Below are 16,218 nucleotides of genomic sequence, written 5' to 3' on the forward strand. Positions count from 1 at the left end.
CCAGAAAATCTTTGCAAAGCATCCATTGCAAACTCCCTATTAGAGCTAAGAGGGAATCTTCCCCTTCTCTAATTGGATGTACCATGGAGATTTTGGTTTGCCCAGTTTCTCTCCATTAGACTACCAGCCTTTTAAAAAAAGACTGGAGTACAGGAACCAGCCTCCCTTCCTTCCTTTTCTCCCTCCTTCCTTCCTTCCTTCTCTCCCTCCTTGCTTCCCATCTTCCTATATTTTGTTATTTTCTCTGGTGACAAACCATAGTACCCAAGCTAAGCTGGGACCAGGCAAGGGCTCAGGTCCAAGACAGGGATGGATGTTGTTGTCTGCCGTGTTCTGGATTTCCTCAAGGGAAACATAGGTTGGCTACTTACTCCATTTTGTTTTATTTTTTAATTGAGAGATGATTTTTTTACTTTGAAAGCCAATGACATTGATCCATTGCCACATTTCTAGATCCAAGGTTGAAAGGACAGCATTTTCAGAGATGACTGTGTAAAGCCTCAGGTATGTGCAAAAGTATTGGGGAAAAAAATATGTGAGGACAGCATCTTAAAGTCTACTTCTGAAGCACTCGGAAAGCATGTTTACAGGCACTGCACAAGTCTTGAGGGATTGCTTCAGGGAAATTGCATCTTAGCAATGACTGAATCTCCATATCCGGGGACAGAGGAACAGATTAAACCTGTGCCTTAGTCAGGTACCCTCGGGGAGGAGGGACAGCTTAATGACTCGGGGACAGCAGCACCGGCAGCATTGCCCTGACCAGCAGAGCTCCCAAATGTATCTCACGCCTCCGCATAGCCTCTGGCAAGAGCCTCTAGTATCATTGCACACATGCAGCAGAGTGACCGTCAGAACCGTCGGGTGTGAATAATGATTGTTTCTCTATCAAAATATCAAACTTTTTATAATTCTGAAGATACTTTTTAACATTTTTATTTTTGAGTAGTATTAGACTTACAGAAAGTCGTGAAGGTAGGGCAGAGTTCCCATATACCCCACACTCAGTTTTCTGTTATTAACATCCTGCATCAGTATGGTATATGTCACAATTAATAAGCCAATGTTGACACATTATTAACTGAAGTCCATCCTTTATTCAGATTTCCTTATTTTTCACCCAACATCCTTTTTTCTTCCCAGGATCCCACCCAGGACACCATATTACATTTAGTTGTCATGTCTCCTTAGCCTCCACTTGCCTATGACAGCTTCTCTGACTCTCCTTGTTCGTTTGTTTGTTTGTTTGTTGTTTCTGCTCCAGTCAATGAAAGGGAAACTTTACTGAGGCCCTAGAGCCATGAGGCTTGCGCAAGCAGCCGCCTTGCGGGCAAAGCAGGAGCCGGTGGAGGGGCCTTGTTTGAGCTTCTTGGGGCGCAGGTTGCTGGTGTGGCCACACTTCTTCTTGCGGCAGTTGACAGCCCAGGGGTGCAGGCGAGTATGACACTTGCGGCAGATCATCTTGTCACAGTTGTATTTCTGGGCAAGCTGGCGGAGGGAAGGCTCAATGAGGCCACCTCACAGACGACGCACTAAGTGCAGGGTGGACTCCTTCTGAAGAATATTGTAGTCTGACAGAGTGCAGCCATCCTCTAGCTGTTTGCCCACAAAAATCAGATGCTGCTGATCAGGTGGGATGCCCTCCTTGTCCTGGATTTTAGCTTTGACATTCTCAGTGGTGTCACTGGGCTCAACCTCGAGGGTGATGGTCTTGCCCGTCAGGGTCTTCACAAAGATCTGCATCTCTGCGTCTGCTGCTCAGCTGCTTTGTTGAAGAGAAAGAGCTGGACTCTCCTTGGTTTGATGATCTTCAGATTTTAGGTCAGGTAATTTGTAGACTGTCCCTTACCTGGAATTTGATGCTTTCTCTCATGGTTAGACTTAGGTTGTGGGTCTGGGAGAGGAAGCTCACAGAGGTGAAGTGCCTTCTCATCACATCCTGTCACCGTGACCTTGATCACCTGGCAGAGGTACTGTTTGTCAGGTGTCTCCACCTGTACGGCTCCTCCCCACCCCGTTTTCCTGCTATACTCTTTGGAAGGAAGTCATGGTGCTTAAGGAGTGGAGGAGTGTGCGCCACCTGCTTAGGGCAGAGTGCATACATAAATTATTGGGAATTCTGCATGGAAAATGTGTCTATTTCACCCCAATTAGTTATTTATTTAACCAATAATTTATTTACATAAGTATGGACTCATGGATATTTTTATTATACGTTGAGTTAAAACCCAATTCTGTGTTAGTTACTTTGTTGATCAAATTATTCCACGGGGAGCTTATTCAGTTGGCTCCTGTGTCTCTGACTTACCTCCATAATTGTGCCTTTATGGACCACTTTCTTACTTTTTAGCACTTTAAGATGCTCCAGGCTCATCCTGTATATCCCAGTCCTAGAATCATCCATTTCTCCAAGGAGCCCTGGTCCCTTTTTATTGGTGTGTGATAACAGAAATCAAGATCTGGGCAATAGATGTGTTCATTGCTACCAGAGTCTCATTGCTTCTAGGGCGTCTCAGATGACAGAGAAAGAAAACGTATGTGTGTGTACTAACCTGTATATACACACATATCTCTAAATAGTTCTATATGTAGCCATATTTATCTGTATTAAGCTAAAAGTAAGTTCATGCCAGTGTCTTCAACCCTAATCTTTTACCACATGGATCATTCGTAGTCTCCTCCCCTTGCTTATGTGCAAACTAACACCCCATCAGTGAGAAACCAGGCTCCAACCATCCACCATCCATTTATTTAATTGTTCAGTTCATAAATAAATAAATAAATAAACATATATGTTTCTACTGGTTTTACAGTTGTTCACCCCTCCCCCTTTGGGAAATACTATATCAACTGGAGTTCAGTACTTACATACAGTTCCTTTTGCCTTTGGTCCTAAGTCTCCACTCATTTCTAAAGTTACTTAGGTCGGCACCTTTCTTCCCCACCCCCTTCAATGAGGTTATTTCATACATTTGTAATACAGTTAAATTCTTTTGTCATCATCTGCATTCCATCATGGGATTCTCCAACCTCCTGAATAATTTTTTTAATTTACACAAATTAAGTTTTGTTCTTTGTGCTTTAAGGTTTTGTGGGTTTGATAGTGTCATGTAGCCATCATTATAGCATCATACAGAATAGTTTCACTGCCCTAAAAAAAAATCTCCTATCCTTCGCCTATTCAAGTATCCTCTCTCCCCAAACCCTCGGCAACCACTGATCTGTTTACTATCTTTATAGTTTTGCCTTTTCTAAAGCATCCTATAAATGGAATCATATGGTATAAAGCCTTTTCAGACTGGTTTCTTTCACTCAGCAATATACATTTAATATTCATATTTTTGCATGGCTAATTCCTTTTTATCACTAAATAGTATTCCACTGAATGGATTTACCACTGTTTATCCTTTCACTCATTGAAGAACATCTTGGTTGCTTCCAGTTTGGGGTAATTATGAATAAATTTACTATAAACATTCATAGACAGACTTCTGTATGGACATAGTTTTCAAATCAGTTGGATAAATACCTAGGCGTATGATTGGATTGCATGGTAAGACTATGTTTCACTTTGTAAGAAGCTGCCAAACTGTCATCCAAAGTGGCTGCCCCATTTTGCATTCCCACCAGCAATATGAGTTCCTGTTGCTTCACATTTTCTCACCAGCAATTGGTACTGTCAGTTTCTTGGATTTTAGCCATTCTAATATGTGTGTAGCAGTATTGCATTGTCATTTTAATTTGCATTTCCCTAATGATAAATGATGTTAAACATCTTTTCATATGCCTATTTGCCATCTGTTTAGCTTCTATAGATAATCTTTACTTTTAAATAATTTCAAACCTACAGAAAAGGAATAAGTACAGTATATACAGTATCAAAAACTTCACTGTTCTTAAATAGTATGAAAATAAGTTGCTGGCTTGATGCCCTGTCACTCCCTAAAACTTGAATGTGTATTTCCTACAAACAAAGACATTCTCCTAAATAACCATACTACATAGCTGAAATTGGGAAATTAACACTGATCCATTACTAATACCTACTCCTCAGACCTCACTCGTTTTCCCCAGTTGTTTCAGTGACATTCCTTATAGCAGAAGGATTGAGTCCAGACTCATGTGATTCATTTATTTGTCACGTCTCCTAGCCTCCTTCAGTCTGGAACTATTCCCCAGTCTTTCCTTGACTTTCATGACCTTGATCATTTTGAAGGTTACAGACCAGTTATTTTGTAACTGTCCCTCAGTCTGGTTTGACTGATGTCCCCTCATGTTTAGATCCAGGTTTTGTACTTTGGTCAGGAAGGTCAGGGAAGGGTTGCTCTGCTCCTCTGGTTGTGTCTTATCAAGTGGCACTTAATTTCAATTCGTCCCCCTGCTGCTGCTGCTAACTTGATTAAGGTGTATCTGTATCTGCCATGCTTCTTTACTACAATTTTTTAAACCTTTGTAATTAATAAATATTTTGTTGGTAAGTGCTTTGAAACTGAATGAAAATCTTGTTCCTCATTGAACTTCCTGCTACTACTTCTAGCATCTACCGATGATTCGTGGATGAATTAATTACTCTGTTGGCTGTGAGATGATGCTTTTCTCACTCCATAGTTCCTTATACATTTGGCATTCTGCCATAAGGAAGCATTCTAACTATCCTCCCCATCTATTCATGTGTATCGGTGTAGACGCATGGATTCAGTGGATCATAATTGCCCCAGATATAGCCAGTGGGAGCGCCCTCTGTGTCTGTTTGACAAGTCTGTCTCATTCTTTGGGCACTTTCTTATTTTCCAGCAGAACAAGCTGTTCCAGGCTCATTTGTACTCTCCTTGCCCTGCCCTTTTAGTGGAGAATGATCCATTGAAAACCATGAAAACCATGAATTTGCACTGATAATTCCAATCGTCATCTAATCCTAAAGACTTCTATGTTCGTTTGGTAGGGCTGCCATAACAAAATACCACAGGGTGCCTTAAACAACAGATATTTAATTTCTCACAGTCTTGCAGGATGGAAGATGAATAGATATGTGATAAAGCACGCATAGTAAATACTAATTGTGGAATATGCATGGATGTTCACTGTACAATTCTTTAAATTTTTCTGTATATTTGAAAATTTTTACAATAGACTATTGGTAAGGGAGGAAAGAATAGGAACCACTGTGAATAATAGAAAAAGTGCTAGCTAGCATTTATCATGTATTACAGTGGGCTGGGCCTTGTGCCAAGCACTTTTATAATCAACTCATTTAACTTTCTCAACAGCCCCGTATTATTATTTTCTGGCGCTATTATTTTATAGCTAAGAAATCTGAGGCTGAGAGAGTTAAGTCCCTTATCTACGGTAAAAATGCTCGTAAACAGAGGCAGGGCTCCAATTCAGGTAGGTGTGATTCCATAACTGATGCTCTGAACTCCCTCAGATCTAGAACTCCAGCATTCCTGTCCACCTTCCATCTATTTCTTTGATAAAAAGAGAAAAGTTGAAACCCAATAAATGGCTTCGAGCGACTCCTTGAGTTTTACACTTCTCCAGTATGGGATTGTATTTTTTATAGAAGGAAAAAATAAACTTCTTATTTAAGTTCTCTTCCTTCAGGGATGGGATCGTCTCCCTCCCAGCAATCTTGCCAGTTGTGCCTTCTTTTCCACGTGCTAAGAAAACAATGAGTTGTCATGTTTACTGGCTCCGTGTGTTCTTGCTGTGCTCTGAAGGTAGCGCAGGCTCTTTTTATGCATGAGAACACTGTGAGACCCAGAGACTTTAAAGAAGTTGACCAAGGTCACACAGAATTAGGGGACAGGACAGATCTCGCTCTCGTGTCTCCTGATGCCGAGTTTGGGGTGTTGGACCTGAGTTTCTCTTAACAAGTCTCCAAGCTGATTTCTGTCTAAACCGAGCCTGGCAATAAACCATCACTTGCTCTGAAAGCCCCGTGGTTACTGTGGGTATTTTCCAGACAGTCGTACTTCCGGATCAGCACTCCTCGCCTGGCATAATTCCCGAAGAGCTTCCGAGCAGCGAGCTGGGATTTGAGCCAGTCGTCGACAAGCGGTCTTGGTCACCTGCGCTCCTTCCCCAAAAGGGCTATTTTCTTTCCAGGTTTCCGTTTTCACAGAAGGCCTGTAAAACGTCCGGATGTCCCATCCTATGCTGCACTGTGACCCTAGAAGAGCCTTGGCAGATACCTGGGGGTGCCGATCTTCCCCAGCAGGAAAGGGCCCCCGTTCTGCAAAGATGTGGCCCCGGGAGGCAGTGCTCTCTCGCCGCGCAGCAGGGCCGCTGCCTGGGCAAGGGCCAGCCTCCCTCGTGCCCTGACACTCCCGGGGCGGAGCTGGAGGCCCCGCGTGAGCCGGCTGACCAGATGGTCTCAAACCCCAGAGACCCTGGCGGGCACTGGCAGCCCCCAGACCCGCCCGTATTCAGCCGGGCCTTCCTTATGGGCCTTGGGCGAGACCTGGGTCCCGCCGCCACACGGCTGGGCACTGGCACCCCATTTGGAGGCTGCGGCCCACGGAGGTGGAGTAACTGGGCCGAGGCCGTCCAGCCCCACCCTGGGCCCGGAGGCGCGGCGCTCGCAGCCCATGCGGGGCAGGCGGGGCTGGGGTCCCGCCGGAGCACCCCCGGAGCCGCCGTCCGAGGTTCCCGTCTCCGCCTGGGGTCGCCTGAGCACTGCGGCTCCAGAAGGCTGCTCGGAACGATTGGGGGAAGGGGGAAGAAGCAGCTGCGCCGCGACTGCTTGCGGCCGGAGCCCGAGGCGGGGGTCGGTTTCTTGGCAACGGGGCCCCTGCTCGGGTCGGACCCTACCCCTCCCGGTCGGTCTCCCCTCCCCCATTGAAGCTCCGCGGAGTCAGAGCCCGGGGACCGGAGGCGGAGCCCAGGTGGCCGGTGGTGGGGCCGGGGGGCGCGACCGGCGTGGGAGGGGGTGACCTCGGGGTTGCCCAGCTGCGGGTCGACGTTTCCCTGACTGCGGTGGGGCTGCGCGGCGGGGAACCCGGAGGGCCCGGCGGGGCGCAATGGGTGGGTGGGTGGGTGGGGCAACAAGTCTGTTTCCGCCCGGGCTCCGCCCGCTCCAGCAGAAACGAGTCTTTCCGGTGGGGCTGCCCAGCCGGGTCCACCCCGCCCAGCCTCCCGGAACCCGCCCGGAGACGTGCACGACCCCGCCCCGGCCGAGGGCGAGACCAGGCCGGAGGGTGGAGACGCTGGAGAGGCGAGAGAGCCGGGATCGTGGGTTCCAGGACTGCGAGTTCCGGGCTCCCTCTTAATGATCCGGTGGGTCCCCAGGGGGACCCTGACAGAGGGTTTTGGAAGAGCTTCCTGGGTAATTCTGCTAATCGAGGCTCCAGTCTTAGCTTATTATTACCTTACAGCTGGGGAAACTGAGGCACAGACAGTCCCAAAGCTGCACCATGAGTTAGCAAATCACAAGGAAGCCAAGTGAAAGCCTACGAGGAGTCTACCCGACAGAGGCCGGGATTTTCCCCAGGGCGTGAGTCCTGAGGGTCTGGGGTAGACAAGAAGGTCCAGGGACTCTGGAAGGCCTGGGTACCCGCTGCCACAAGAGCTTCTCGGAGCTGACCGAACTGGATCACCGCGAGAGTCCCCAGCCTTACGAAATTAATGAGGAAGATGCCTTTCTCTCCTCAGCCGAGGAGCAGAGACTCCATTTAACCTCCACAGACATCAGGACAGGGACCATTTTCCCTCCCAGCCTGGCGCCAGCATGAACCCGAGGGCATGTCAACAAGGAGCCAGGAACGGGAGGCGAAGCATCCTTCATTTCCTCTGCGGCAGTGGAACAAGTGAGGTCTCTGATTGCCAGAGTCTGGCTTTTCAAAATCGCAGCATGCTGAGACCCAAAGCCGGGGTACCCTGCAGGTTTCTTTTATCTGCTCAACCTTGAGTCAGACTCGCAATCAGCATTTGATCAAGAAACTTGGTCAGTTTCTCAAAATGCAAAATCAATCCCCGATTTTACTTTTCTACTTGGCATTTCCTTGGGATATTCTCGGTTCTGGGAATGAAAGATTATAAACTATTGTCTTAAATTCTGTTCTGATTAGCATCCTTTCTCAATTCAGAATTTCCCTGGAGCCAGATCTTTGCAGCTTCAGGATTATGACTTTTTAAAAACATAATTTTGATGAATTTTTATCTGTTCCCTAAATTAGAAACTCCCTTAATTACAGGAGAAAACATTTTCAAAGAGAAAGGGTAGACCATTAGAGCAAGCCCTAGAGCAACGCTTCTAAAGAAAATCTCAGGGCAGGCAGGTCCTCTGAACCAAGCGAGATGGTCTTTTCTGCAGCTGTCAGGCCCACCGTCTTTCAGTTAACTCTTGACTAAAAAATAAGGAGTAAATGAAGATTTGCTTAAAGTTGTTCATCCTCCTGCAGAGGATTCTAACTTGAGAGAAAGCATAGTTTTGGTTAAATTGTTTTAAAATTGGGCTTGGGTGGCCAGATGGTAGCAGAGGGGAAATTACACTTTATTAAAGAATTTCCAGCTAATAAATAAAGAGTGATGGAACATCACCATTTTGTATCCTTATGGGAATGAATGGATCTAGGCATGATCAGCTATGGCTACTAACATCATGAAAAGGGAGAACCCACGTGATGTGGTAACGGAAAAACTCAGCACCAACTGTGAAGTCATTTTGACCCTCCTACCCCCTGCCCCACCACATGAATCAAACCTGCATCCAATCAAGATCTGATCTGGATCAACAACGCTATGAGAACATCATCAAAACTGTCCATATACTGTGAAACTACAAATGACCCAGTTCTCCAATAAGCTATTGCAAGGAAAACAGTCACATTTAGATTCTAAATCAAATAATTGTTTTTTTAAAAATGTGATGGGGAGAGGGTATAGCTCAAGTGGTAGAGTGCATGCTTAGCACACACAAGGTCCTAGGTTCAATCCCCAGTACATCCTCTAAAAATAAATAAATAAGTAAACCTAATTACCACCCCCCTCAAAAAGTGACATTCACAGGACACTTGTAAATTTGAACACTGATGGTGTATTTGATATTTTAAAAGTATTATTACATTATTTCAGAATGATATTATACTTATTTTTTAAAGTATTTAAAATATTTTAACATATTTTTCATGTATTTTGGAAATACGTGCTGAAATATTTACAGATGAAATGGTATGATATCTGGAGTTATTTTGAAATCGTTTTATGTAGAAGTAAGAAAAGTGGGTGAAGGCATAGATGGAAAGAGGGTTGCACATTAGTAATGAGTATATGGTGGTTCATTATACTATTCTCTTTATTTTGTATTATGTTTGAATTTTTTTTATCTTTTACTTTTTGCAGGGTATTCTCAACCTTGGGAACTGGCATTGAAGCCTGACTAAATTGTCTGGGATGGAAGTCAGGATGACCAGCCCGTGTCTCTGCTCTATGACTTTGCATTTGTCAATTTCCACTTGTCCATTCAAGAAACATTATGGAGGACCTTCTATCTGCTTGAGTGTCTGAAATTATGGAGCTCACACTTTAGATTAGAAAATGACAAAGAGGGAAGCCACCAAGTGGAACTGTGGAAGGCTCTGCAGAAGAATTGATGTTTGATGTAAGTCCTTACAGATGAAAAGATGTCAGTTCCTGTTCTGTAAGATGAGATGGTCAGACTAGATCTACAAGGACGACCCATTTAATCCTAATAGATTCTGTGGTTATAACCTGCCCATCACCTGACTTTTTCTTCTCCGTGTGTCCCTCCAGGGGGTTAACAGACCTGTATCGACTTCCTGTCATCATCTTTTATTCTGTTACTTGAAGCAATCCACCTTGAGCTGTTGTCTTGGGTCTCCCAGTTGTGTTGAGAGGCCAAAGCATTATCATGTTAGCCCGTCTATAACCTTCTTAGGGAATGGTATCTTGGGCTCCAAGATTTATTTCCATCCATCTAGTTCCCAAGGCATTTCACTTAGTCAACTTAGCTGTACATTTGATAGTAGTTATGCCCAGCCTTGGTGATAAGGCCTGTTTGCTCATCAGAATATGAGTGCCTGTAGCCAGTCCCCTCAGCCTTCCCACCTGCTCTATCTTCCCTCTTTTCTTATAGGACATGCAATTCAGCATACAGCATGCAGCCTGGCCTTTGGGTTACCCAGTTCATCCTGATACTCTGCTGATACAGGTTGAACTTCGTACTTTAATGACCTTTCCACTCATGTGACATGAGCCATCTGTTGGGGCAAAGCTTAAAGCAGCAGTTGTCATTTGACAAGTAGTTGGCAGTATCACATCTCTCCTGTGTTATAGAAAGTTGTCTTCTGTTTTCATCTTCTCAGCTTTTATGGATGTTTGTACTTTAAAAGAACAATTTCTGAAACTTTTAGGGAAGTGAGATAAGACTCTAAATTTGGTTGCTGTATGTTCGTTGAATGAGTTTGCCTAGGCTATGATACTGAGATACATTGTCTTCTTTTTTAGGGGGAGGGGTGCTGGGTAATTAGGTTTATTTATTTATTTATTTATTTAGTGGAGGTACTGGGGATTGAACCCAGGACCCCGTGTGTGCTAAGCACGCGCTCTACCACTGAGCTATGCCCTCCCCCATTGTCTTCATAGGGACCTGGCAGCATCTGGCAGCATGATCCAGAGCCTGGCAGAGGGCTGGGAATGCTAGCAGCTCCTCTAATTCTTACTGCTATAAACCAAAGGTATACTTCACTGTGGGAAAAGTATTGGGAAATTAGCTGTGATATATCGTATGTTTCCAGTGACTGCTCAAAAGCTTCTTATACTAATTTAGTTAGAATAATTTCCCTTAATAGAAAACTATAATTTTCTACTTTTTCCAATCAGTTGAACCAATTTGTACTTTTTTTTTTAGCCACCCATATGGAATGTATTACACCAAAGCTTTTACCCTAAACCTTAATTTTTGTGCTAACCATCATTATAGCTGAGGAATTATGCTAAAGGAATAGTTGAGACCTCTACTTCTGGCTCTGGAACACCAGCCTGGATCAAACCAAACCTCCCACCTCAAGCAAGAAGAACAACTGTATAATTTTAAAAACCTGTCTGACAGTGAGAACTTGAGAGGGCAAGATGCTGGAGAGAACAGAAAAATAGAAAGGTGAGCCTGACCTCTGACTCCATTTTAGTCAGCTTGGGTTATAAAATAAAATACCAGTAGACTGGGTGGCTTAAGCAGCAGACATTTATTTCTCACAGTTATGGAGGCTAGAAGTCCAAGAGCAAGGTGTTGGCAGATTTGGTTGTTGGTAAAGGCCCTCTTCCTGGCTGGCAGATGGCCAGCTTCTCTCTGTGTCCTCAAATGGCAGAGAGAGGAAACTCTTGTGTCCCTTCCTCATCTTATAAGAGCACTAATCCAAAATCATGTTGGCTTCACCCTGGTGACCCCATCTGAACCTAATTACCTTCCCAAGGCTTCACTTCCTTATACCATCACATTGGGGGTTAGGGATTCAGTATATGAACTATGAGTGGTGAGGCATAAATACTTAGTACATAACAACATTATTATTCCCCTCAAGGCATTTACCCCTAAGAGCAGTGACTTAAAGCCCAAGAAGCTGAGCAAAGCTTTGGCAATCTCAGAGAGTCCACGGTAATATCCTAGGCTCTTGGTGAGGACCTCTGAAAGGTTATACCAGTAGTAAGGGCAAATCCAAAAAGGATCAACTCTCACAAAGGAACAGCTTTGACTCAAACCAGACTAAGATGGTCTGACTCTGTACTAACTGTGTTATGAAAGCAAAAGAAAATCTCTGGAGAAAGGTAGCATCATCCACAGTACTGCATGGGTTCTATAATTTTTCATATACAGCATGTGGCACATGATCAAAATTTACTAAGCATACCAGGAGACAAGACCAAATCACTGTAAACCAAGAGAAGAAATAGATAATAGATACTGATTCATAGGAAATCCAGTTATTGGAGTTATCAGATATAGACAGATATAGATAGACTAACCTCTGACTGAGACATTCAAGGAGATAAAAGGCAAAATGGAAGATTCCAACAGAGAATAGAAATATATTTAAAAAAAAAGAATCAATGGAAATTGTATAACTGAAAAAGTATAATTAAAAATAAGAATGTATTAGATGAGTTAAGAGCAGATTAGACACAGATGAGGAAAGGAGTTGTGAATTGGTAGATATTAGAAAAATATCTGAAAAGAAGCACAAAGGGATAAAAGGATGGAAAATACAGAAAGGGTATCTCATATTTGGGACATAGTGAAAAAGTTTTAGCATAATTGTAATTGAAGTCCCAGAAGAGGACACACGGAGAGAATTAAACAGAAGCAATATTTTTTTTTGTTTTTTGTTTTTAATTTAATTTAATTTAATTTAATTTTTAAACTGAAGTACAGTCAGTTACAATGTGTCAATTTCTGGTGTACAGCACAACGTCCTAGTCATGCATATACATGCATATATTCATTTTCATATTCTTTTCCATTAATGGTTATTATAAGATAAACATAGTTCCCTGTGCTATATGGAAGAAACTTTTTAAAAATCTATTTTTGTATATAGTGGCTAACATTTGTAAATCTCAAACTCCCAAGTTTATCCCTTCCCACCCCCTTTCCCCTGGTAACCATAAGATTGTTTACTAGGTCTGCGAGTGTGTTTCCGTTTTGTAGATGAGTTCATAGTGTCCTTTTTTTCTTTTTTCTTTTTCTCTTTTTAGCTTCCACATATCATATGGTATTTTTCTTTCTCTTTCTGACTTATTTCACTTAAGATGACAATCTCTAGGTCGACCCATGTTGCTGCAAATGGCATTATTTTATTCTTTTTATGGCTGAGTAGTATTCCATTGTACAAATATACCACAACTTCTTTATCCAGTCATCTGTCAATGGGCATTTAGGTTGCTTCCATGTCTTGGCTATTGTATATAGTGAGAAGCAATATTTGAATAGATAATGGCCAGGAGTTTTCCGAAGTTGATAAAATATATAAATTCACAGATTCAAGAAGCCCTTTGGAACCCTAAGCAGTATGAATACAAAGAAAATCCCACATTGGCACATTAGAGTCACACTACCAAAAATCAAGAAATAAGAGATGATCTTAGAAGTAGCCAAGTAAAATGACCGCTTGCCTTCACTGGAACTATCATAAGACTTAGAGCTAACTTCAACAGAAACCATGCAAGCCAGAAGGCAATGAAATAACATCTTACAGCACTGAAAAGCTAATCTAGAATTTTTTAACCAATAAAAATACTCATCAGTAACAACAGTTAATTGAGGATATTTAAAAATAGACAAAAAGTGAGAGCATGTGTTAACTAGCAAATATCCACTAAAGGAAATTCTTTTAGCCAGAGAGAAAAATTACCGCAGATGGAACTTTAGAAATGCAGAAAGGAGTGAATGCAGAAAGCAGCAGAAAGAGTAAATAAGTGGGTAAATTTAAATGAATAGCGACCAAAATAATGTGTTGTGGGATTTTAAATACATTTAAAATTTTTTAAACAAAATATATGTAAGAATTCATTTGTATGATAACAATAGAACAAAAAAGTGTGAGGGAGTGAATAGAGTTAAGATACATATTTTTGTTTAGGTCTGTTTAGGCATAGGTTATTATATTATTCAAGAATTAGTAAAATTACTAATCTATTTTAGATTTTAATAAGTTAAGGATTCATGTTATAATGTCTTAGTCTGCTTGGGCTACCATAACTAAATAATGGACTGGGTGGCTTAAACAATAGAAATTAATTTTCTCACAATTCTGGAGGCTAGAAGTCAGAGATTAGGGTGCCAGCTTTCTCTCTGTGTCCTCAGATGTCAGAAAGAGAGAGAACTCTCTGGTGTTTCTTCTCATAAGAACACCAGTCCTATCAGATCGGACCCTTATGATATCATTTAACCTTAATTAGTTCTGTAAAAGCCCTGTCTTCAAACACAGTCACATTGGGGGTTGGAACTTCAACATATAAATTTGGTGGTGGGGGACACAATCCAGTCTATTACATAATCTCTAGGGTGTTGCCTCTAAAGGAATGGTCAAAAATACCTATATAACTAACAAGCTAATACTAGAGGAAGAAATGACATGAAAATAATCACTCCCAAAGAAAACAAAGAAGGTGAGGCAGATAGAAAATGAAATAGAAACACTGTAGATTTAAATCTAAATATGTAAGTAATTAAGGTAAATGTAAATGAACTAAGCATTGCTATCAAACTACAAAAATTGTCAGACCAGATAAATAACAGAAAACCAGCCAACACATTGAGACACACCTTAGGCATAAGAATAGGAAAGGTAGCAGGAACAAAGATGGAAAAAGCTATATCATGCAAACAATGACTAAAGAGATAGTTGGGAGGCAGAAAGATAAATATTTCTAATGTAACCACACAAATTTGCTACTATCAGTAGCAGTTAGTGGAAAATATATTTTCCTGACTTTTATTGAATCAAATTGGCTGTTCTCACATGCCTTTGAAGCTAGCCGTTTTCTTAAAGCAGGATCACACTCTGTCTTACCCACAATGCCACCTGTATCAAGGAGTCAGGTGCTGAGAGCCTCATGCCAGCCTACAAACCATGCTGTTGAGTCTGGCGATCTTTGTGTCATCTGCAGGCACTAGACCCTTTCTTTCCATTCACCCCATGTTTGCTGAGCTTTGCCAAAAGTCAGGTTCAGTGTTGGGCAGTGCCTGTCCTAGTGGAGTTCACAACTCCAGAGAGAGAGAGGCATACAAGGAGAGGACCTCACAGTCTCTAAGTCTTCCCTGTAGCAAAGGCATCGGAGCCTGATGAGAGAGAGACCCATTCTTCCTGGAGAATGGCTCGCCTTTCTCCCTTCCCCAAATATTTATTGAGCACCTGCTATGTGCCAGGCTCATCAACGTGTTCTTTTGTTTTTGTTTTTTTCTGACCTAAGACCATATTCTTACCAAAATACTATGACATCTTTAAAAAAAAAATGTGGGGAAGATTTTTCTCACTAGTCACTGAATTTTGCAAAATATTTATAAACACAAGAGCAAATGGGCAAATACAGAGGCCAAGGTAGGAAGAAGGGGAAAGGAAGGGACACCAACCTTTACAGAGCCTTCATTTTTATTATTTCACTGATCCCAAAATAACCTAAGGTGGGAGGTGTGGATACACTTTACAGATCATAAACTCAGGCACAGAGAGGTTAAGTTATTTGCCTGGAGGCCCCAGCTTACAAATTGAGAAACTGATCTATAGATACCAAGTCTTTTGACTCTTGGTTCAGTGTTCTTCTTACCCTAGGCAGTTGAGTAGTAGGTGTCCTAAAGATCTTCTACATTCGTGGAGCCCGTGGGCTTGGCAGTGGCATTTGTGGAGCAATGTGAGGAGACTGGGGGAACACATTTCTGCCTCTGTGTCTGCTATGCTGATGGGCTGAAATGCCCAGATGTCCCAGCTGGGGTTGGAGGCTGGTGCCTCCTCCACCCACGGCTCACCCTTTGGCCTCCCTATCTTTGGGACTTTGTACCAGCCTCTTGTCTGCTGGCAGATGATGAGATAGAGCATCTGAAGGTGGGTGAAGGCCTTTATTCTTGTGGGTGACCCTCTCATCATGAGGGTCCTTGCATTTTCTTGTCATTTTTCAGAAGTTTTCATACTCACTAAGAACTGGCATTTGCAGGGATGGCACTGGTGGAAGGTGTTCACCTAGTCTATTGGGCCAACAGTGTAGCTTCAGAACCAGATAGGAGAAAAGAGAAGAGAAAACCATTCATGGGTGTCTTAATATGCATATCTTCAATACCATAGACTGGATGGCTTAAACAGCAGAAATTTCTTTTCTCAAAGTTCTAGAGGTTGGAAGTCTGAGACCAAGATGCCAGTATGGTCAGGTTCTGGTGAAGGCTCTCTTCCTGGCTTGCAGAGGACTGCCTTCTCACTGAGTCCTCAGTGGCAGAGAGAGTGAGCTCGCTGGTATCTTAATAAGGCCACTAATCCCATCATGAGGGCCCCACCCTCATGATTTCATTTAACCAAAGTACCTCCCAAAGGTCCCTTCTCCAAAGAAATTAGAGGTTAGGGCTTCAACATAAATTTGGGGGGACACAATTCAGTCCACAACCATTGGCTCTTTTGCCAATGGCAAATCTCTTCATCTCTTGCCAGGGTATTGAGCATATAATGATTCCAAAGAAGTAGAAAGGAAAAGCACCTGCCCTACTGTCTATCCTTTTCC

General features: G+C 42.8%; 1 protein-coding gene and 1 pseudogene across 1 annotated transcript; one reads left to right on the plus strand and one right to left on the minus strand.

Moving 5' to 3' along the window:
- Positions 1-1,255: 1,255 nt before the first annotated feature.
- Positions 1,256-15,685, minus strand: LOC102514438 (annotated as a pseudogene).
- On the plus strand, positions 6,216-10,370 carry LOC116665709 (translation initiation factor IF-2-like). Its single transcript, XM_032486186.1, has 3 exons — positions 6,216-6,884; positions 7,080-7,275; positions 9,340-10,370. The coding sequence occupies exons 1-2, from the start codon at positions 6,588-6,590 to the stop codon at positions 7,266-7,268; spliced, it is 486 nt and encodes a 161-aa protein (XP_032342077.1). The 5' UTR covers positions 6,216-6,587; the 3' UTR covers positions 7,269-7,275; positions 9,340-10,370.
- Positions 15,686-16,218: the final 533 nt, after the last annotated feature.

This window comes from Camelus ferus, chromosome 9, assembly GCF_009834535.1.
Source record: "Camelus ferus isolate YT-003-E chromosome 9, BCGSAC_Cfer_1.0, whole genome shotgun sequence".
Taxonomy (NCBI): Eukaryota; Metazoa; Chordata; class Mammalia; order Artiodactyla; family Camelidae; genus Camelus; species Camelus ferus.